The 24,229-nt window shown below is 37.9% G+C and overlaps 1 protein-coding gene across 1 annotated transcript; it reads right to left on the reverse strand.

The window, feature by feature from the left end:
- Window positions 1–22,964: 22,964 nt before the first annotated feature.
- On the reverse strand, window positions 22,965–23,655 carry LOC133792259 (uncharacterized). The gene is made up of 2 exons (XM_062230168.1): window positions 23,469–23,655; window positions 22,965–23,206 (listed from the first exon to the last, which is right to left on the reverse strand). Exons 1-2 carry the CDS (start codon window positions 23,653–23,655, stop codon window positions 22,965–22,967), a joined length of 429 nt encoding a protein of 142 aa, XP_062086152.1.
- Between the last annotated feature and the right edge of the window lie 574 nt (window positions 23,656–24,229).

Genomic DNA, 24,229 nt, shown 5'->3' on the forward strand with positions numbered 1-24,229 from the left:
GTGAAGGTCCTATCCACCCCAGCTCGTGGAATAAGGACCTCAGGGCAGACAGCACCCTGTATGAATTGGTGTTGAGTTGGAATGGGGCCAACCCAACGAAATCGATGAAGTCTCTGAAAAAGGACTTCAGGGGCAGCAAAGCTCCTGCCCTTATATGTTCCTGGCTCCAGGCCGCGTATTTCACACTGGAATCGCGGCCCCCAGGAGCGAAACAGCTCCGTTCATGCCTTGTCGGAGCTCGACACTTCAGTGTGTCCAACGAGCTAAGGCCATGGATGGCCAGGATGTCAGTTATCTGGTCGGAGGTGGTAACCGAGCTCTGGTAGAATTCGGCTTCAAACATCTCCCTCCTAGGCTGCGAAGACGAAGGCTCCGCCATTAAGGAAAACTGAAGTTCCCCCGGGTGGTATGCTACCGTGACTTTTAACGCAGGGTCGAGGGGAACTGGCCTAGGTCCTGAGTTAGGCTCCGGATAGATGGCTTCCCGAAGAACCCTTCTCTTCTTTTCGATGACCTCGTCTATCTGGCGACGATAGTGGGCTCGAATGTCTTCTTGCTCGCGTGCGATCTCGTATTCTTTAATCCGACGCTGGTTCCGAGCAAAGATCGATTCCGGGCTCGGAGATTTGGCCTCGTAAGGAATTGCTCGTAATGACCCCCACCGTCTTTCCGAATTCTGTGACATCTAACGAGAAAGAAAAAATGGTGAGGGCCATGCATGCAAGAATCACGAGCTCGATGGATGAGCTCGGAGATCTAAGGACAAGAAACTAAGTATTTAGACCCTCACTAAGGGATCAGAGCGCGTGTTCCACAGGAAAGGAAAAGGGGCGTGGATGATTTTTTTTTAAAGTCCCAAAATTCAATGGAAAGGAGAGTGGCGGTTAGCCAAGAAAAGCGTTTTTGGGTTTCGTGTATTTGTCAAAGCCCATGTTTTTTATCCGAAAGCTTAATGTACAAGAAACGCTGCCTAAGAATTTCAAAACCCAGAAAATGGGAACCACATTCAAACGTCGAAACTGGGTATAAACCAGAGACGAACATCCAGAGTGAAAGTCCAGAAAGCCTAAAAACCTATCGGTTCAAAACCTCCTATCGCATCATGCTAAGAACATATACTAACATACACAGCAAACACAGTATAAAAAGAACAACAAAAATGGCGTACTTACACAGTGATGGTGATTGCAGCGAAATCGTCGAGTGGAGAAGAGGTTGCAAGAAAGAACTCACTGACTCGTACAAACCAGGATTCTTTTGTTTTTTCGGCCTAGAAAACATGCAATGAGAATAAACTGTGGAAAGAAGTTTAGGTGGTGTTTTTCTTTTTTCTGGCTTGTGATGAAAAAATGTGAAGAAGACGAAGAGGGAGTCTTGTATATATAGGTGGGAAAACTAAATTAATCAGGAGCATTGATTAAATTCCTCAACAGATCGAATGGATGGGAATCGGTGACATGATGGCGCCGAAAAGTTGTCAGACGAACGATCGTGGGCGTGTTCCCAAGGTACTCAAGTACCTAAAGTGAGCAATACCCATCTGGCACGTGTCCATTTTCAAGAGTGTGACGGTATGGTTTCCGAAAAGAGTAGTTCAAAAGTTTCCTTCTCTTAGGATTCGAACAAATACTTTTGAGGGGGCAAAATGTTATACCCAGATTTCGAGCCATAGTAAATATGACCTCGAAATCTGAGTTCGCAACAAATGGTCTCGTAAGGATTAGTGATCTAGGATTGTAAGTCGAGCCTGCAAAGTATGATGTATGATTTCGAAAGCGGTGATCTCGAAATGACCTCGATCTCGAAAGGTAGCTCCGAGAACACTTTCATCTTCAGGAACTTCGGAGCATGGTTCTTGAGCTCGATATCCCATCTCGAAAGAAACGTTAGCTCGGGAGATGTCAGTGGCTCGCACAATGACATGAGACCAGAAATGCTGGAGACTTGAAGATACGCCATAACCACCTTGAGTATCTACAAGTGTAATAACTATGAGATGTAGTCCTCATTAGTTGATGTAAATCCCCAAGAATTGTGGGATATTATTTAATACAGTTATACGCCCCCTGATCTTTGGGGGACGTTTCCTTTAATATCTGATTATTGGCATTTAAAGCCATTTATTTGTATTCACAAAAGAGTAACTACCCAAAATATATGGGATAGTATTCTGCATCCTTCTCTATAAATAGAGAAGGCAGGCACCATTGTAAAAGAGGGAAATCCTAATCCTTGAGAGAAAACTCTGGAGAATTCTTGCTAAAGAATTGTTTAGAGATAATCTTGAGATTAATAACAGAGACTCGTGGACTAGGCAGATTTAACTGCCGAACCACGTAAAAAACCGTGTTTGATTCGTTTGTTTATTTTTGGCCATTGTCTTAAATTGTTTACGTGCTCTATTCTTTTATCTGTTGACGAAAAACGGCGTCAACATATCTAAACATGACAACTTATCAAATTAATTAAAAAATAAATATCATTTCAAATTCAAATCCAGTTTGAAATATCATAAATATATATTGACATTATTTAAATAAAGTAAACTAATTAATTCAAAATTAATTATCTTAATTATTTAAATAGTATTTTTGAAAATACCAATTTAAATTAAAACGTTATTTTTGAAAATCACATTAATTAAATTATTAATTTTGAAAATTAATATGTTAATTAATTAATTTTTTTGAATTACATATTTGACCGTTAAGAACAAATTTCTTCCAAATATGTTATTTCCCTGATTTTCCCATTTTTAATTTTTACATTGAATTGTGTTGATATAGCCATCTCAAGGACCTATGGACCTATAATTTCAAGCTCCAATAAATTTAGATTATTAATTAAAATTCTTTAAAATAAAAATCTTAATTTATTAATCTCAATAATATTCCACTGAAAACATGAGACTGCACTCTTGTAATTATAGACACTTATTTATTGAGTACAATTTAAATATAAAAGGCGTCCATCAATTTAATCATTGCATAAAATTCAATCATTTATTAATGGTTCATAATTAAAGTAGGAATATGATACCATTTTACCTCTTTAATTATATCTTGATTCCTTAAGTATCATTAGATTTACTAGTAAAGGTTAATTCATAAATTGATTTATGAATTTGAGCTCAATAACCTTTCAGTTCAAAAGCCAACCCTTAAGAGAACCATCATTCAATTCCTCTCAGAAAGGTATTGATTCCATATCTGTTTATTATGTCCCCAGCCATTTACATCAATGAGTTCCCAAAACAAAAGTTTTCAGCCTGATCATTCTGACAAACCATAACGAGTAAATCAAAGAACTCGTATGACATAAAAAGGAGTTCATAATAACTTCAGGATTAAGATCAATTTGTATATGATCATCTTATTGATATATTTAATTAATATTTATAAAATAAATGATATTAGTAAAGTATTAATAACATATCGGGTCCCGTTCATGTATAACCACTTTATACAAAGTACCTCCACTAAGATGTCCTACTACATCACTAATTTGGGTCTAGTTTCCATGTATTCATAATACTAGTGAATCGTACTTGTAGTATTTAATCCAAAGATTCCATATAACTTTGTTTTACTTCAAACTATTTAAATTTGTTCCCTACAATCTTAATCTTCTCGCACCATTACAAGATTGTAGTCACAATAACGAATTTGAGAATTTTTTGATATTCATATAATATTATTCTAATAATAATAATAATATTAATAGACAATCAATATATTCAAAAATTAATTTTAATTATTTATTTCATAAAACATTATTCAAACACGTATGCTTTAAATGACATAATTCCCAGCAATCTCCCACTTGCCTTAAAGAAAATGATGGATCTCTCTCAAATCCATATTGCTAACATGATCTTTAAAAGACTTAGTAGAAAAAATCTTAGTAAGAGGATGTGCAAGGTTATGTTCTGAAGCTACCTTCAAAACTAATACATCTCCTCTGTGAACAATATCCCTAATCAAGTGGTACTTCCTCTCGATATGCTTTCCCATCTTGTGACTCCTTAGTTCATTCAAGTTATCCACCGCTCTATTGTTATCACAGTACATGACCAGTGGCTTATCCATGTATGGAACAACTTCCAGATCAGAATATGACTTTTTGAGCCACACAACCTCTTTAGCTACTTCACAAGCCACTATGCATTCGACTTCCATGGTACAATATGAAATACTCATTTGTTTGATACTACGACAAACTAAAACTCCTCCACCAAGTGTGAACACTGATCTAGAAGTCAATTTCTGACTATCTTTATCTAATTGAAAATCAGAAACAGTGTAACCAGTGGGATTCAGGTCACCACCTGAATATAAAAGCATATGTTCTTTAGTTTTCCTAAGATAGTTGAGAATACTCTTTACTACAACCCAATAACTCTATCTAGGATTCGATTGAAAATGACTGACTATCCCTACTGACTAACCCAATAACAAATGTCAGGTCTTCTACACAACATGGCGTACATTAGACTGCCTACTGCAGAGGTGTAGGGATACTATCTCATATTCTTTTCTTCTTGATATGTCTTGGGACGTTGGAATTCTGCATATCGAATCGCTCCAATATCTTATCAATAAAAGTTGCTTGAGAGAGAGCCAAAACGTTGTTGTAACGATCCAGAAGGATCTGAATGCCTAGAACATAGTTTGCATCTCCCAAATCTTTAATTTGGAATTTCCCGGCTAGCCATTTCTTTACTTTCGTTAATGTTTCTATGAAATTTCCAATTAGTACTATATCATAAATGTAAAGAACTAAGAGTACCACAATGTCATCTTTGATTTGTTTATAGACAAGAGGCTCATCAACATTTGTTCAAAACCATACATTTTGATTGTGTCATCAAATCTTAGATTCCAAGATCTATAAGCTTGTGTGAGTCCATAAATGGACCTTGTAATGTCCTGCATTTTCGGGTATCTTTAAATGACTCGGGTCAGGATTTTTTTTCCTCGAGTTAAGAATATTATTTTAAATAATATTATATTTGTTTGGAAATTATTCCATGAGTTATTGCTAGCCAAATTATGAATTTTGTGATTTAAAAGTCAAGATAAGACTTTCAGTCTTGGACCGATACAAAAACCTTGATCGGGTAAAAATCTTAGAAATTAAAATGAAAAACTATGGCAAATATATTTTGGGTATAAAATACATTCATAAAAATTAAAGTTTGGTAAAAAATAATAAACCGAAGAGAAATGGATATTTTAGGGCATTTTGTGTTAAATGCTTAATTTTGTCGAATTGGTGAATTTTATTCCATAAATGGACCCTAGGTTAAAATTTAATTATTATGTGTTAAATTTTGTTTTTAAAACTTAATAAGAGTGAAAAATGTTATAGGAAGTCAAATTGGATTTTTCCTCTTGGGTATTATTTATTAACTTTTATATATAAAAAAAATATGATCATATATATAATTAAAGGGGTGGCCGACCATGTGGGAAATTATTTAGGTGGACCAAATGGTTTTAAGTTTAATCCTATTTTATTTAAATATTAGATTTTTCATTAGCTAATTATCTATGTTGTTGGGGGGAGTTGGTTAGGGTTTTTAAAAGGTTTTGAAGGAGCCAAAGCTAGTAGGAAGATCCACACCTTAAGCAAGAACACCAAAGATGTAAACAGTTTACTTTTATGGTTGTTATTGTATGATTTTTAGTTTTAAGCATTATTTTGTATAGTTAATACTTAAAGTTTCTTATTGGTGATGTAATAAGGTTATGATAGTTATTTTATAATTTTTATGATGCTTGTGTGTTGATTTTTTTGAAATAGGGATCAAAACCCCCAAGGGTTTTGTAGGAAACCTTAAAACAAAATACACGTTTTGAGCTGTGATTTCCAAGGGGTCAAGCATCCACGGTATATTGTTTTTGTAAAATTTAATTATTCTGTGATGTTTTTGAGATTGAGTACATAAAATTGAGCTTTTGAAACACTCAAAAATGTTTAAAAATGAGTGAGTTATGACATTTCAAAGTTTAGGTAAAAAAACTGTTTTTTCGTGTTCTTATTTTCGGAACCAAGTTTGGACAGCCACTGTATAGGGAAAATGAACCCAGTTATTTCTAAAATTTGGTGGACATATTATTGGTAAAACCTAGTATTCTACTGTAAAATTTGGTAAGAAAATACTGAACGGTTTGAAAGTTATTAAGTGTCAAAGTTTGGAAAAATTAAGGACTTAAAAATAAGGTCATTTTTACCTCATTGTTGGAAAATAATTTCACCAATAAAAAATGCTCATTTTGACCTAAGATTTTACAAAGACCTAAATGACATATCAAAAATGGAACTGGGAAATTTTGGTAACAATTGGGTAAGTAAATTTAAAGTTATGAACTAACAAAATATGTAGTTAAAAATGTGAAAAATAGACTTTTCACACTTAGTGTAAAAATGAGATTTTGGAACTTAAGGTAAAAAGTAAAATTTTGCTTATTACAATATATAAACTTGGTAAGTCTTGAAAATATATTTTCACTAAAATTACCACTTTGAGTTTCGTGTGAATTATTTTTATTAAATAATTTTTATTCTTTTTAAAAAAATAAGAGATTTAATTTATTAATACTTAATAAATTAAAAGAGGGTTCAAAACCCTATATTTTGATAAAATAATTAAGTGAATATTTTTCTAGCAAGTTAAATTGATTAATTGATTTTGGAAAATTAACTAGTCAAGATGTGAAATTTTTAATGGTTTTCCTAATTAAGACAAATTAGGCAATTTTCTTAAAATGACTTTTAGAGATTAAAACCTTAAGAAAAATATAAGGAAAATTAAGAGTTTATTTTCTTCAAAAATAATTAAGGAATTAATTAGTATTTTCTGGATATAATACTGGCTATAATCTTACATATTTTAACCGACTTGTTGAAAATGCAGGTTAATAGCGATACCTTTAAAGAATAAGAATTTTAGCGGATTGTGGGAAAATACTATTGTGATACCCGAGCCTAGTATCGAGACCATAGGATAGGTCTCCCCGAGACTTAGGGTTTAGTCTCAAATATTTTTGTATGAATTTCCTTAATAGGTTTAAAACCAAATAAGGAACATTAATCCTTACAAATGATTTTTATTAAAATGACCAAACTACCCAAAATAATAATAATAATGAATTATGAGTGTCATAATTAATCCGAGTATATTGTATGGATAACTACAATATTGGCTAGCGTATCTGGACTGAACGTTGAAGGGTGAAAACCTACTGAGTGCTAAGGACTCCAAGTAAGTCAACTTATATTGTGTGGCTGCAACATGAATCGATTATTGTATTGTATGTTAGTATAGGGACACATGCACATATATACACTGTCGTAGAAAGTTGCTTAGAGACGTTAGTCTAATGAGTGCTGATTTAGAAAATATGAATCGTAGATATTCGTCATATCCTAGACGGCTGATCCCCGTCACACTACTTGATTTTATTATGTCTGATTCAGTACCGACGAGTGGCCAAGAGGTGAGGATTGCTTGTTAAACCTAGGGGTGCCAAAATGAATGGGACCTAGGGGCTCTCATGCTTACTTAATCAGTGAACGATTAGAACCCGAGCAAGTGCTCTCATAAGTTATTCACGGATAGCAGCCGTGAATATTGGCCATTTAGTGAGAGTGCCTAGTGATACTAGGGGTTGCCAAGTTTGAGTAAGGCTGAACACTCTAGGGGCAAATGCTCACCAGCACCACTGATTAACATAGAAGTCTCTGTAAAACCGTGTAAATTCGATTACACTCTTGGATATGTAGTGATGCCCTAGGTAACTTGATGGTTACCCTTGTGAGGGATTTACTCTTGGATAAGTAGCGATGCCCTAGATAAAACGATAATTACCCTTGGTAGGGATATTTATTGGCTAGATCTTAGTGTTGAGACTCGGTTCTCTCTTATAGATTAGCATTTATGCTGGAGGGCGTGTTACGCCAAAATTGTTGGAAATATTCGAGCGTTGGTCTCGAATTATATTGTGATATATTATATCTGCTTGCTTTGGGATTTTCTGAATGCAAGTATTTATTTGTTGATAAGAAATAGTTGTGATATAATATCTCTGCTTGCTCTGGAATTTTCTGAACTAGGCTCACTCTACTCTTTATAAAATATGGTTGTAAATAAATGTTAAGTATGCCCAGACGACTTTTTAAAAAGTTTTTTTATACGGGTTTTTGAGAAATTTTGTTAAATGAAAACATTTATATTTTTGCATTATCGAGTCTTAAAGGTCTGGGTCATTACAGTTGGTATCAGAGCTCGAGTTGAGTCGGTTCTGTAGACAACACACATGTACATTTCGCAAAGATAGACCGACACTCACTGTAAGTACTGTGTCTTCCTTTAGTGTGTTTCTTTCTTTTTATTTACCTCCATTCTATAAATTTTAGGTTATGGTCGACATACCTGAGATAGGTGACCTTGTGATAGGAAAACCTATCCATAATCCCTTCGCCTAGAATCGATTTTCTATAGGATCTTTAACGATGAGAATTCCTTGCCACTTCGAGTACGAATGACAACATTGGCGTGCCATTTGGCAATGTACGCGGTACATAACGGAAGTCTTCAGTAGAGCCAGAGGAGGATCCCGAGCAGTCTGACGAGGATACCGACATAGAGCTGGATATGTTGATGGACAACTTAGATTAGGTTATGCTGTGAGGGTCTTATTGATACTTTTTGCAAAGACCTTGCAAACCTACTAGGTTGTAGGACTTTGGTGTAGTTGTAGCTGAGAACCTGCCAGTGGAGGAAGTGGCTGACGACGCACTCGGTGGCGGGGAAAATTTCTTATGAAGAGCCGATGGACCAGAATGAGGAAGATCCCGAGGAGGATCCTGAGGAAGATCCTGAGGAAGGTTATGATATGGCCGCTGACAGGGACACCGACTAGGTGTTAGGAGCTGCATAGGTGTTAGAAACCCACCTACTTTTGAAATATGTACCTACCTTGTATACGATTAAGGAAATTAGTAATTGGTCTAGTAGGGATATAAGTCCATTTTTTTAGGGCTAATTTTGTAAACTGGCCGACCCAAACTTAAAATGTTGTTGTATATGGTATAGGTTATGAAATGAAGTTGCTAAATTTTGTTAAAAAGTATTGATTGCTTATTGTGCTTGATATGCTTGGCGTGCGTAATTAGGTTAATTTACTATCTGTGTCAATATTAACTTCTCATCCTTATGCGCTTAGGAGCTTTTGATTTGAAATAAAACAAATGGCAAGGAAAAGAGCTCAAAGAGGAAAGGGTGTTGTTGGCCGAGGTCAAGCCGCACCTACTGATAGAGCTCAGAACGTGCCTGCCACTAGAGCTCCAAACCAAGCTACTAGAGTTCACAAGATAGCCGAGCAGATGAATAATATGCAAAGGCTAGTGGAGACGCAAGGAGCACAAATTGAAAGAGGGCAAAAAAGACAGGAGGACGCTGATGCCCTCCAAGTAGAAAAGTTTAACACCCTTTTGGGACGACTCCCCATGCCACCCAATAATGCTCAGAACAACGAAGTACCACCTGAAAACAATGAAGGACAGAACCTTGCCTACAGGTTATCATTGAGTAACCTATACGGCCAATAGAAGCACCAAGAGCTGCCCGAGAAAAACCTATATCAGAAAGGTTTGTCAACCAGAATCCACCTATATTCGAGGGGAGCAGTGACCCTTCAATGGAAGAGGAATGGATCAGTATTTTTGAAAGGATCTTTGACTTCATTGGAACTATCAAGAGAGAGAAGGTAGTTTGTGCAACTTATATGCTAAGAAAAGATGCCCGCATCTGGTGGGACGCGGCAAGAAAGGGCATAATATTGCTGAGATGGAATGGCTAGAGTTCTTGCCTTGTTCAATGGCAAGTATTTTAGTAAGGTAGTGATCGAGCACAAAGTGAATAAATTCACAAATCTGAAGCAAGGAACGTCGAACATGCAAGACTATGTTTGAAAATTTGACCAACTGTCTAGGTTCGCGAAGAACCAGGTGAGCACTGAAGAGAATAAGACCTGGAGTTTTATGAAGGGCCTACGGAGAGACATTGCCAGTTGTGTAGACACTGGTAGAACTGGCCCGGACGTGTATGCTGAAGCTGTGGAACGGGCTCTTCACCAAGAGTCTTGGGTCGTGTCAAACAAGCCAAAACCATAGAAGAACGAAGACAGGAGGTACACTCCCAACAACCCCGGACAGTTTCAGGTCAATCATAATGGCCCAATGGGAAAGTTCAACCCGAGGTTCGGCCAGAGCTCGGGGCGAACAAACAATCCAAGAGGCACAAGAATGATTTTTGGGGGAAATAACAAAAGAAAAGGCCGACCTCCCAATCAGGCAATGGCTAGTGACAAAAAACAGCCAAGACGTGAGTTTGAACAATGGCCACTGTGCAGCACGTGTAACTGACGCCATCAGGGCGAGTGCGGTGTATGTTTTAACTATGGAAAGCTAGGGCACTTTGCTAAGGATTGCCGAATGTCAGCCAAGGGCAATGGAAATGACCAACATAAAAAAATTGGAGCTCCACCTCGAGTTTATGCGCTTACACAAAGCGACAAAGGAGCTGGCCCATCTGATATGGTGTCAGGTCAGATTTCTATCACCCAAACCTCGACATATGTATTAATGGATATTGATGCATCGCATTATTTTGTATATGCATCCTTTGTGGAAAAATTCAATAGAAGTCCTGAGCCTATGCCTGTTATTTGTGGGGTATCCTTGCCTTTGGGAGAGGATATGATGGTGCCGACATGGGTTAGAGTCGTACCAGTTTGGGTTGAAGGTCATGAGCTGACGGTGGATCTGCTAGTCTTGGACCTACATGAATACGATGTCATATTTGGAATGGATTGGTTAAAAAAATATGGAGCCGTTATCAATTGCAAGTGCAGAAAATTGGTCTTCACCCCCACAGGAGAAGAACCATTCGAGTTCAAAGGTACGTCAAGAGAAAAGAAGTGCCCCATGATTTTTGCGATGAAGGCGAGAAAAATGTTGAGTGACGGATGCATCGGTTTTCTGGCAAACATAGTGGATAAGGATAAAGAGACAAGTCAACAACCATCTGATGTACCGGTTGTGTGCAAGTTGCCCGACTTATTTCCTGAAGGTCTCCCAGGGATTCCACTAGACCATGAGATCATGTTTGAGATAGAGTTAATTTCGGGAACTGTGCCGATCTCAAAGACTCCTTACAGGATGGCGCCAGCTGAACTCAAGGAGTTGCAGTCGCAACTGCAAGTGTTACTGAACAAGAAGTTCATAAGGCCAAGCCATTCTCTGTGGGGAGCCCTGATCTTATTCGTGAAGAAGTAAGACGGCTCGATGAGAATGTGCATTGACTATCGGGAGTTGAACAAAGTGACTATCAAGAACCGATATCCATTATCGAGGATTGACGATCTTTTCAATCAATTACAAGGGGAGTCAGTATTTTCCAAAATAGACCTGCGATCAGGCTATCATCAACTTAAGGTTAAGGAGACGGATATACGAAAGACGGCCTTCAGAATGCCCTATGGTCACTACGAGCTCTTAGTGATGTCCTTTGGACTAACCAATGCGCCTGCAACATTCATGGATCTCATGAATCGCGTATTTCGTGAGTATTTGGATAAGTTTGTCATCATATTCATTGACGATATTCTAATATACTCGAAAAGCCAGGAAGAGCATGCAACGCATCTAGAATTGGTCCTCCAGCATCTGCGAGACAAAAGGCTTTACGCTAAGTTTTCGAAGTGCGAATTCTGGCTAGAGAAAGTAAGTTTTATGGGGCACATAGTGTCGAGAGACGGAATTTTAGTAGATCCCACCAAAATAGAAGTTGTTGAGCAGTGGGAACCTTCGAAAAATGCTCATGAGGTGAGAAGTTTTCTTGGGTTAGCGGGATATTACCGGCGATTTGTGGAAGGATTTTCCAAAATAGCCATACCAATGACTGCCCTCACCTGCAAAAATATCAAATATGAATGGATTGACAAGTGTGAGAAGAGTTTTCAGAAGCTGAAAACAAGATTGACGACTGTGGCATAGAGGGATATACTATTTATAGCGATGCCTCAGGTCGAGGGTTGGGAGCAATGCTGATGCAGCACGGAAGAGTAATTTCTTATGCTTCTCGACAGCTAAAGAATTACGAGAAGAACTATCCCACTCATGACCTGGAGCTTGCAGCAGTAGTTTTTGCACTAAAAATATGGAGGCACTACCTGTATGGGATACACTACGACATCTACACTGATCACAAAAGCCTGAAGTATTTCTTCACTCAGAAGGAATTGAATATGAGACAACGTCGATGGTTGGAACTGTTTAACGACTATGACTACGACATTCTGTACCACCTGGGAAAAGCAAACAAGGTGGCAGATGCATTGAGTCGACAACCAAGTGCTTATGTGATGACAGTGATGGAGATTTTGCCGTAGTTACAAGCCGACCTTGCTACCTTGGATTTAGAGATAGTAGTTGGTCAATTGGCTAACCTCTCTATCGAACCTATCATTATGGAAGCTATAAAAGGCGGGCAATTAGTCGATCCTTGGGTTCAAGGACTGATGTATGAAGTGAGGAACGAGGGGTGACCAGGATTCCATATCTCCGAAGATAAAGTATTGGGGTTTAAGGCTGAATATGTGTTCCAGACGATGACGAGATCAAGAAGCAGATCTTTTTCAAGGGACATAATGCTCCTTATGCCATGCATCCGGGTACCACAAAAATGTACCAAGACTTGAAGAAGTACTTTTGGTGGCTTGGGATGAAAAAGGAGACGATAGAATATGTGACACACTACTTGACTTGTCAGCAGACAAAGGCCGAGCATCAACTAGCAGCTAGATTGTTACAACCCTTAGAAATTCCAGAATGGAAATGGGAGATGGTCACTATGGTCTTTGTTACAGGTCTACCAACCACTCCCAAGGGGCACGATGCCATTTGGGTTATCGTAGATAGGCTGACTAAGTCTGCTCATTTCTTTCCAATCAAGGTAACTTATGGGGCACATAAATCAGCAGACATTTATATTGTAGAAATAATGAGACTGCATGGTGTACCCAACTCCATCGTATTAGACCGCGATGGACGTTTTACCTCGATATTCTGGTATAGAATCCAAACAAGGTTGGGTACTAAACTAAAGTTCAACACTTCTTTCCACCCGAAAATAGACGGTTAAAGTGAACGAACAATTTAGACCCTGGAAGATATGCTAAGAGCCTGTGTGCTCAACTTTCAAGGCTCATGGAATGAGAAGCTTCCACTGATAGAGTTTGCTTACAATAATAGTTATCATGATTCCATCAAGATGGATCCTTATGAGGGTTTGTACGGAAGGAAATGCCGATCTCCGATTCATTGGCACGAGACCAGTGAAAGAAAGTTTCTTGGATCGAATGAGGTTGATCAGATTACCGAGGACATCCGACAGATAAGGCAACGCTTGCAAACTTCGGTTGATCAACAACGCAAATATGCCGACCGACGTAGAAGACCCTTGGTGTTTGAGGTTGGTGATAATGTGTTGCTGAAGGTAGCTCCACTGCAAGGGGCTATGCAGTTCGATAAGAAAGGAAAGCTTAGCCCAAGGTTCATTGGACCTTTCGAAATCATAGAGAGGATCGGGGAAGTAGCTTATCGTTTAACTCTTTCGCCCGCCCTATCTAAGGTGCATGATGTGTTATCCTTGTTGAGAAAATACATGCGTGATCCCTCGCATGTAATCAACTATGAGCAGCTGAGCGTAGATCCTCAACTAGTCTATGAGGAGAAGCCGGTGATGATTCTAGACCGAAAGGAAAAAGTGTTGAGGAACAAGACGGTGCTGTTGGTAAAGGTGCAATAGTGTAACCATGCATTGAAGAGGCAACCTGGGAAACAGAAGACAAGATGAGGGAGCTGTATCCTCATTTTTTTTAAGTTTTGGGGACGAAACCTTTATAAATTGTAGGTATTGTAACGTTCTGCGTTTTCGGGTACCTTTAAACGACTCGGGTCGGGATTTTTTTTCCCCGAGTTAAGAATATTATTTTAAATAATGTTATATTTGTTTGGAAATTATTCCATGAGTTCTTGCTAGCCAACTTATGAATTTTGTGATTTAAAATTCAAGATAAGACTTTCGGTCTTGGACCGACACAAAAACCCTGATCGGGTAAAAATCTTGCAAAATAAAATGAAAAACTATGGGAAATTTGTTTTGGGCATAAATTACATTTATAAAATTAAAGTTTGGTCAAAAATAATAAACCTAAGAGAAAATGGAAAATTTTAGGGCATTTTGTGTTAAATGCTTAATTTTGCCGAATTGGTGAATTTTATTCCATAAATGGACCTTAGGTTAAAATTTATTGTGTGATCAATTAAATTAAATGTGAGAGATATTTTTTTTAATTATTATGTGTTAATTTTTGTTTTTAAAACTTAATAAGAGTGAAAAAGGTTATAGGAAGTCAAATTGGATTTTTCTTCTTGGGTATTATTTATTAACTTTTATATAAAAAAAAAGTATGATCACATATATAATTAAAGGGTGGCCGGCCATGTGGGAAATAATTTGGGTGGACCAAATGGTTTAAAGTTTAATCCCATTTTATTTAAATATTAGGGATAATGTCAAGTGGGTAGTAAAACACTTGAGTGTTTTAGGTGATAATTAGAGTTGTATAAACTCTTCTAACCCCCCCCCCCCCCCCCCCCAAACCACTCACTTTCTCTCTTTCACTATCATCTTTTTGAAAACTCTCTCAAGTTTTCTCTCCACCTTCAACCTCAAGAACACTAAGGAGGCTTGGAAGCATTTAAGCCTTGGTCTAGGAAGGGTTTTCCCTAAGGTAATGTTTCCATAAACTAGACTTTTGTAAAGTTTTAACCATATATTTTTCATTAGCTAATTATCTATGTTGTTGGGGGGAGTTGGTTAGGGTTTTTAAAAGGTTTTGAAGGAGCCAAAGCTAGTAGGAAGATCCACACCTTAAGCAAGAACACCAAAGATGTAAAAAGTTTACTTTTATGGTTGTTATTGTGTGGTTTTTAGTTTTAAGCATTATTTTGTATTGTTAATGCTTAAAGTTTCTTATTGGTGATGTAATAAGGTTATGGTAGTTGTTTTATAATTTTGATGATGCTTGTGTGTTGATTTTTTTGAAATAGGGATCAAAACCCCCAAGGGTTTTGTAGGAAACCTTAAAACAAAATTCATGTTTTGAGCTGTGCCTTTTAAGGGGTCAAGCATCTACTGTATATTGATTTTGTAAAATTTAATTATACTGTGATGTTGCTGAGATTGAGTACATAAAATTGAGCTTTCGAAACACTCAAAAATGTTTAAAAATGAGTGAGTTATGATATTTCAAAGTTTAGGCAAAAAAACTGTTTTTTTTGTATTCTTATTTTCGGAACCAAGTTTGAATAGCCACTGTATAGGGCAATGAGTTGGGATTGAATTCCATGCTAATGCAAGTGGTCCTCAAATTTATAATCCAAGTAATCTCCTCTTTGATCAGGTTGAAGAACTTTTAGTTATTTACCTGATTGCTTTTCAGCTTCATCTTGGAATTCTTTACACTTTCCAAAAGTTTCAAATTTCTTTTGCATTAAAAATAGGTAACCATATCTTGAATAGTCATCAATAAAAGTGACTAAATATTTTAACCCTCCTCTCGCTTGTAAATTAAGTGGACCACACACATCAGTGTGTACAAGTTGGAATGGTTCTATGGCTCTTGAACCTTTTGCAAAGAAAGGTCTTTTAGTCATCTTACCTTCCACACAAGATTCACAAACTGGAAGAGAACCAATAGTTAATTCCCTAAAAGGTCTCTCATTTACTAGTTTGTTAATCCTATCCAAACCAATATGCCCTAATCTTAAATGCCATAGACATGTTTCACTGTCAGAATAATTCTTTTGACGTTTAATAGATCTTGGTTTTGCAACTATAAACATTTCAGATTTGTATATAGCCCATCATCGAATTTTGCATGACAGATTTCAATACCAAATCTTGAGATAACAATCGAATAATTATTAAAAGAAATATCAAAACCTTGTTCATGCAACATAGAAACAAAAATTAAGTTTCTAGTAAATCCAGGAATAAAAAAAACATTGTCCCAAACAAAAATTTATTTTTATCAAATTCTAAATGGGTTGCTCCAACTCCTTTGGCAGAGAGGACATGATGACTGCCAACCCTCATAGTCACCACCTCATCAACAAGCTCCCCCAAAGAACTAAGAATCTATAAAGAAAAGAAAACATGGTTAGTGACACCAGAATCAACAGTCCAAGATGATGTATCATATTCCACTAAACATGCTTCTAAAACAAGTAAATCATATTTCCATTTCTTCTTCTCTTTTAGGTCCAAGAGATACTTAGGACAGTTTCTCGTCTAATGTCCCTCAACTCCACAATGAAAGCATGTCCCCTTAAGTGGCTTATTCTTGGAAGTTTTTTTTATCCTTATTCTCTTTTTTCTCCTTGCCTTTAGATGACTTTTTAGGCTTCTTTTCCTATTTTTCATTGGATTTTTTTCTCTTCTTATTAATCTTTTTTTGAAGAGGAAGGTTTAGAATCAGCAACATTTGCTTCTACTTTTGTATTACTCTTATTTAGTGATTCAAACGTCTACAACTCATTTAACAATTGAGTCATATTATACTCCAATTTTTTCATAACATAGTTGGTAGTAAATGTGGAAAAAGTAGGTGTGAGAGATTCAAGTATCAGGCTAACTTGATTCCTCTCATCAATGGTTGCTCCATGAACTTCTACATCATGTATTGTATTGATCATGTTTAGAACATGTTCTCTAAAAGAAACTCCTTTCTTCATTATCATGTTCATATAGGCTCTAGTAGCCTCATGTCTGCAGTTATCGAACTGTTGTTCAAACAAGGCTTTTAAGAGATTCTCATATCTCATATCCAGTCTCCATTTCTTCATGCTTCTTTCTGAGTACATCACTCATACTAGCAAGCATGTACATTTAGCCTTGTTGTGGATAAAATCCTAACATCATACTTTTCCCTAGCAATTTTGGGAGTAATGGCACCAAGGATCTCAGGCCATTCCTCATAAAAAAATTTTATGGTCTTCACAAATCAACACAATGTTCATGTTTGATTTCCATTTCATAAAATTATCATTAGTGAGTTTCTCATTTGCAAGCAAAGTAGTAACAAGGTTTGAGGTAGACATTATCGCTGAAATAAATAAATAAAATAAAATGAATTTAGCACATATAATGAATATCAATATTTTTTTTGGAATAGTAAATATGATGCATGAATGTAACAAACATAAATAACACATAAAAACAATTATTACTAATTCCGCAATAAATTATTTTGAAAATTAATGGATTAGCCTTAGGGTAGGTCAGAATAATCGCAAATTAATTTTGAGACACTTCATAAATCCATTTGTGAAAACTCAAAATCATCTATTTTCTCTTTTGACTTATGAACAACCGCTTATTTGGTTCAGATTAACTAGTCCACTTGAAAGACTAGTTGTAACGACCCAAAATTACTAATAAGGCTTAAGGACCTTGATTAGTGTGCCGGGAGGGCATAATTGGAGGTTATGTGAATCAATAGTGTGAGAATGCATGTTTATGAGTATTGGGTGAGCATGCAGGCCCTGTTCGACTGGTAAGGGCTTAATCATAATTTTGGCCCGTTAGGGCATAAACGTAACTGTGTGTGATAAATTGTTGAGACCACATTATTATGGGGATAGGTAGATATATATATATGTGAAATATATGAGAACCACATTATTATGTGGATAAATATGCAGCCGGTGACTTGGGGCGATCCTAGGGAGCTAGATAGCAGGAAAGTCACAACGGGGCTTAATGCTTGACTTTGGGCAAGTCAGGGGTACTTTAGGTATCGTGTAGTGATTTGGGCTATCGGGTGATGAAAATAAATATATGGAGATATATTTGAGGTTAGAATGTTTAGGCGGGTGTACTGGGGAATTTTACTATTTTTCCCTCGGGGACGTTTCCGGTACCCCAAGCTTTGGGATTAGTCTAACAACCTAAGGATATACTTGGAAAGACTTAGAAAATACTAGATAGAAAATGTAAACCGACCTTTCAGCCTTCTCTCCCTTCTCTCTCTTTCCTCTCCCTCTTAAGGAAGAAAAACTCTGATTTTGTAAAGGGAAACCAGCTAATTTCTGAGAATTGAAGGGGATAAGCTAGAGGATTAGCTCAAGAACTAATCGAGGACTGAATTAGAGCCAAGGTAAGCATTGATTTTTGTTCTGTGGATAGGAATTTTAAGAAAAATGACTGGGTTTTGAATATTTGTGGTTTTGGCATTTAGGGTGGAATTTGAGGCTGGAACTTTGAAGCTAGGTCAGGGAAACTTGTGGAGAGGTGATACTGCAGCTAAGGTAAGTTTCAATTTAAAGTTTAATGGTCGAATTATAGAAATACCATGGCTGGTTTTGAGTTTGTGGGTTTGAAATCTCAGAAATTGGAATTGGGATTTTGGTGAGTGTAAGGTTGGATTTCTGGTTGGATTGCGTTGTTTAAATTATTCTAATGATGTTGTTATTAATTGGTTTTGAGTTGGGGGCTTTGGGATGGCTTAAGATGAGGTTTAGAGATTGAAAATGGTGGATTTTTCTGGGTTCGAAAGGTCGGGCCGCGGCATGGTTCTTGGTGAGCCGCGGCCCTTCGAGGTTGTTGCACGCTGAGGAAGGAGGGCGGGCCGCGGCATGGTCCAGGAAATGCCGCGGCCCTTACCTGTTTTTGTGCCCATGAAGGGTTCTGTCAGGGGCCATGCTGCAGTGCTTAAGGGATTTTGGGATTTTGAGATTTTAGGCTTGGGAATTTAACCTAGGATGCTCGGGGTTGAGTCTTTTACCATATTTGGTGAAGTTCAATGTTCCGAGGACTAGAACTTGGTTTAGAAGCTTATTTAAGATTGTTAATGGTATCCTTTATCTTGGTTGTGACTAGGTGCTAAGCTAGGGCTCGGGGATCGGATCGCGCTCAAGGAGCATCGCTTATATCTAGCTCGTTTGAAAGCCAAAGGTAAGAAAACTGCACCTGATTATGTGGCTAGGTTGGGACTAAGTGTTCCCTATGTTTGTATGCATTGTTATGTGAATGTGATTAACCATGTGGACACGATGGGACTAAGAGCTCCCTACACTTGTATATCATGTTATGAGATGGTGTTATTATGCCATGGGACATGCGATAACCGGCCTAAGAGTGTCGGAATCAATATTTGCGCACAAGGCGCGGCTCGGCCACTGGTAGCTGAGGCAGCTTATCTATCACTGAGCTCGGTTAAGCTGGCCGGAGTCAGTGAGTATTACACTGGGGGCGGCCCAAGAGAGCCGAAGACAGTGTATTAAATAAAGGGTGCGACTAAGGGCGCTGACCCTGAATATCATTTGATGATGTGATGAACTGTTAATCTATTGTGTGTTATCACTGATTGGATAAATGTTATGAAATGTTGAGTTCCTGGTTGTGCATTGTGAAATATTTGATAAATGATGTTGATCTTGCTATGTTATCATGCTTTCTTGCTAGGCCTCGGCTCACGGGTGCTACGTGGTGCAGGTAAAGGCAAGGGTAGGCTGAATCAACCATGAGTTGGAGAGCTCTGGGGGCGAGGTGTACATTGTCAGCTGCTCGGCCGCCACGGTCGATGAATTGTACAGGGACGGAAACCTAAAATGTATATTTTGCCATTAGAGTGGCTTGAATTATTTGTAACTCTTGGAACTTGTTGTAACTAGGACGTCTAAATCCTGTTTTGAGTTTCCATGTATTAAACTGTCATTTTTAATGAAAATAGCCTGTTTGTGACCAAAATCTTTTATTCCTAATCTGATGATGACATTGAATTCACACTTTGTTTAAATGACTTGATTAGCAAGTCTTGCACTATTTTAAACACACAGTGTAACGGTCTTGGTTATCCAGGGCGTTACACTAGTTAACATTTGTGAGTGTAACCCGTTATTTTAGATTATTGACTTATCTCAAGAGTGTGTCTTAGGGTCAGTCAAACTTGAAATGCATCATTCAATCCTATTTATCAAAGAAGTTAACCTTGAATAATAACACAGCTAGAAACCTTCCTTAGGGGGACGCTAACAAAGGTGCCTCGAGACCCATTCCATGAAGCAACGATGTTAACTAACATTGGAGACCATATGAGTTATTGTTACATCTCCTTACCCCACTTACTATTTTAGAATATGTGTTTTTTCAAAACATCGTATGCTTTTTAATTAATTAAACTAATACAATTAATATACCAAATGATATTCTAATAATTATTAATCTCAGTCTGCATTTTAACATCAAACAAGATTTAATCAATCTACTAAATAGGCCATTACACTATCTAGTCTATAAATGATCTAATTGTTAAGAATATTATTTGCCTATCTAATAAAATTAATTATAAAATAGTTTTTGAAATTAACACTTAAAATTAATTTACCGCTTTGTTTTAGATTAAAATAGATTAATTATATGATTCATTAAATGCATATAATTAAATAGGAGGTTTCTAACCAAAATATGTTTCTACTCGTTATGAGATGCATGCTTTAATTAGATATTGTGTGGGTAATATGTATGGCATGTTACAATGCATGATAATGCTATCAAACACATTTAATACATTTAAATATTTAAACATTTAATTAAATAAATATGAGTCAGGTGTTTTGAGTATTTCTAGAAAAATTACAACACTTGAAAAAATATAGAACAAAAATGTAAATACTATCTAAGGCCTAAATAAGATCCTCTATCTTAATTATTTGGGCCTTCAAAGTAATCTATGTCCACTTTCACCTTTATCCATTTTAATTTTGAATTAAATAACTTTAATTATCTTAAACTAATTTTAAGCATAATTAAACTTGAGTTTTAAAATCCAACAGGTTATTAGGCCCAATTGGAATTTGGACTCAAAACATTTAATTCAAAATAAATTTTTTTAATGGGCTTAATGGATAAAATGTTGCCAATTAGGATTTTTGAGAAACCCTAATTTTATGGAACTTAGGGTTCGACAACCCTTATGGTGCCTGCGGCAAGGGCACGACTGCCCTTGAGGAGGCACGCGCAAGGGTCGGGTGGCAGCAGGTGCTGCGTGCGGGGATAAGAAGGTGGAAAGTGTCACAGACCGACTATTTGGGATCTCCAAGGAGACAGAACGTGCGACACTTGCAGACACTCCAAGCTAGCAAGTCATCCTACAACTCACAACTGCATGCAACGGAAAATAACGAAGTATGAGTAAGCACAAAGCAAGTCATTCCATAGAATTTCCACACCACGCAAAAGCATACAACAAGGGAAGTTGCACACGATGGCCCAACAAATGCAACAGTCAAGTAACATATAGACAATTAGGAAGCATACACGGGCAAGTATGGATAAACATCGTTTTATTAATATATAGCCTTGATAGGGAAATGGAGTACATATATTAAGCCCCTATCAGCTGGTGGCCATGGTTCTTTCCTAAGTAACTATGTCACCTCCTCCTAAGGAGTATTCTAGGGATACAAGGTCTTCCCAGGAACATACATGATTTTTTCCTGGGAGACATATGCATAATTACAATATCGCAACTACCTTAGCCCATGAGGTTTCTTGGTGGAAGACTTGACTAATGATCAATCACCAGGGAATTCTCACTTACAAGATGGCCCCATGTGGGTGTGCCAAAGGGGCAGCATGCCATACTCTCCCCCACTTAATTCTTCGGCGTCCTCAACAAAGTAGCTTGTAGATCTTCAATCTTCCATGTGAGCTTCTTCAAGTCTTCTGCCCTCTCTCAGCTTATCTCATCGTCTGCAAGCCCCTTCCATTTTAACACATACTCTTTGTGCTTTTTACGATCAGTGGTGACCGTTCTCTCCGCCAGGATTTCTTCATGTTAATGCTTGCTATTTGGCTGAATGATGACTTCTCCTTTGGTTAACTGGTTACACGCTGGATTGCCTGGATCTTAATGATACGACTTCAAGTTACTGACGTGAAAGATTGGGTGTATCTTCATTAACGCTGGTAGGTCGACTTTGTAGGAGGTTAGGCCAACTTTTAAGATGATTGGAACTAGACCCTTGTAGTTCCGAATGAGTCTGATGTCTTTGTCCTCTCAAAATCTCAACTGTTCGGGCCTTAACTTGATCAACACTAAGTCGACTGCTTTGAACTCTAGTGGTTTGTGCTTCTGATCTGCCACTTCTTCATTCTCTTCGATACTTACTCTAAATAAGATCGGGAAATCTTTGTAGTCTTCTTCCACTCTTTTGTGAAGTGAAAGGCTCGTAGATTTTGATCGCAGCATTCGCCCAATGTGTGGGGCAACAGTGGCTGGTATTCATTAACAACTTAAAAGGGGCTCTTATTCTATGAAGAATTCTTTTGAGAGTTGAAGAAAAAATGAGCTACATAGAGTAGTTGCGGATAGTTCTTCTGGTTGGCATTGACGAAGTGGCGCAAGTACTCCTCCAACATCCTATTGAATCTTTCTATCTGCTCATCTATATGTTGATTGTAGCTCGAGGAGATGTTCAACTATGACCCCAAGAGGCTGAATAGTTTGGACCAGAAGGTCCTTTTGAATCTCACATCTCGGCCACTAACAATGTTCTAGGGCACTCCCAAATATTTGACAATGTGCTTGAAAAATTGTTGTCCTATCTCTTCTGCCAAACAGTACTTCAACACTGGGATGAACAAAACGGCTCCAATAACCCTGGTGTCTTGTTTCTCTCCACCTTGTCTTGCTAGAAGACGAGATAGGTCTTGGTGTACTCCCCTACATCATCCCACATCTGTGGCTAGTAGTATCCTTGCTTCAAAAAGGCATGCATCCTCTGCCACCTTGGATGACCTGCCCACAAAATCTCATGACATTCACTCAGGAATGTCTTATGAAAATCTCCGGCTTTCGAAACATACAAGCGGTCCCTTTGGCAGATAGAAGATCATTCTCCACCCAAAACTGGTGAGTCACGCCTTCTTTCACGAGCTTCAACATGGTTCTGAAAACTGGGTCCTTGATTGGAGTATTCACCACGCTAATCGACAAACTAGCCAAGATTTTTAGAGTCGCCAATTCTGGTTTGCAACTCAAGGCATCGACTGCCTGGTTTAAGCGTCCTGCCTTGTGCTCAAAATGGAAGTCAAATTCTGCCATGAACTCCTACCAACGTGCCTGCTTAGGGGTAAGTTTTAGGTGGGTAAGGAAATGACTAACTGCTACGCTCTCCGTCTTCACCACAAACTTCAACCCCGTAAAATAATGTCTCCACACCTGAAAGAAATGGATAGCTGGGAGAAGTTCCTTCTCATGGGCAGTATATCGCCTCTCAGCTTCGGAAAGCTTATGGCTCTCATATACTATCAGGTGATCCCCTTGTACCAGCACCCCCTCCCACAGCATAATCTAATGCATCCGTCTGCACTTGGAAGGGCTTGCTAACATCTGGCAAGGCAAGAATAGGATCCTTTATCATGGCTTCTTTCAAACACCTGAATGCTTCATCACACTTATCAGTCCACGCCCAATTCACGCCCTTCTTCAACAGCTCGGTCAAGGGTGTCACCATTCTTGAGTAGTCGTCCACAAATCATCTATAGTAGTTTGCTAGGCCAAGAAAAAAATGTTGTTCCTTCACATTTGTGGGGGCTTTCAACTCTTGGATTGCCCTCACCTTCTCTAGGTCCATATGAATTCGGCCATGCTCCACAATGTGGCCTAGGAACTTGATGCTCTCCTATGCAAATGAGCATGTATCATGCTTAACATATAGCCAGTTGTCTCTCAACTTCTGAAACACTTGAGCCAAGTATTCTTGATGCTCCTCCATGAGTATTTTTTGCGCTTCACATATAGCTGGTTCTCTCTCAACTTTTGAAAAACTTGAGACAAGTGTTCTCGATGCTCCTCCATCATGGCACTTTAATCCATGCTATCATCCAAGTACACTACCATGAGCTTTTCTAGATACTCATGGAATACTTTGCTTCATATCGAGTAATGCATGTTGTCTTTGGCTCATCCCCATCTGCGATCCTCACTTGATAATAGCTCGATCTCAGGTTCAACTTCGTGAAATACTTTGCTCCACTTAGATGGTTGAGCAAATCAGCGATCAGAGGAATAGGGTAGGTGTTTTGAAT

This window comes from Humulus lupulus, chromosome 7 (assembly GCF_963169125.1).
Source record: "Humulus lupulus chromosome 7, drHumLupu1.1, whole genome shotgun sequence".
NCBI classification, from domain to species: domain Eukaryota; kingdom Viridiplantae; phylum Streptophyta; class Magnoliopsida; order Rosales; family Cannabaceae; genus Humulus; species Humulus lupulus.

Coding starts and splice junctions, on each gene's coding strand:
- LOC133792259 (XM_062230168.1), bottom strand. CDS start 23,655: ATGGTGACACCCTTGACCGAGCTGTTGAAGAAGGGCGTGAATTGGGCG. Junction 23,207..23,468: donor TGCTGTGGGAGGGGGTGCTG/GTACAAGGGGAT, acceptor AGCACAAGGCAG/GACGCTTAAACCAGGCAGTC.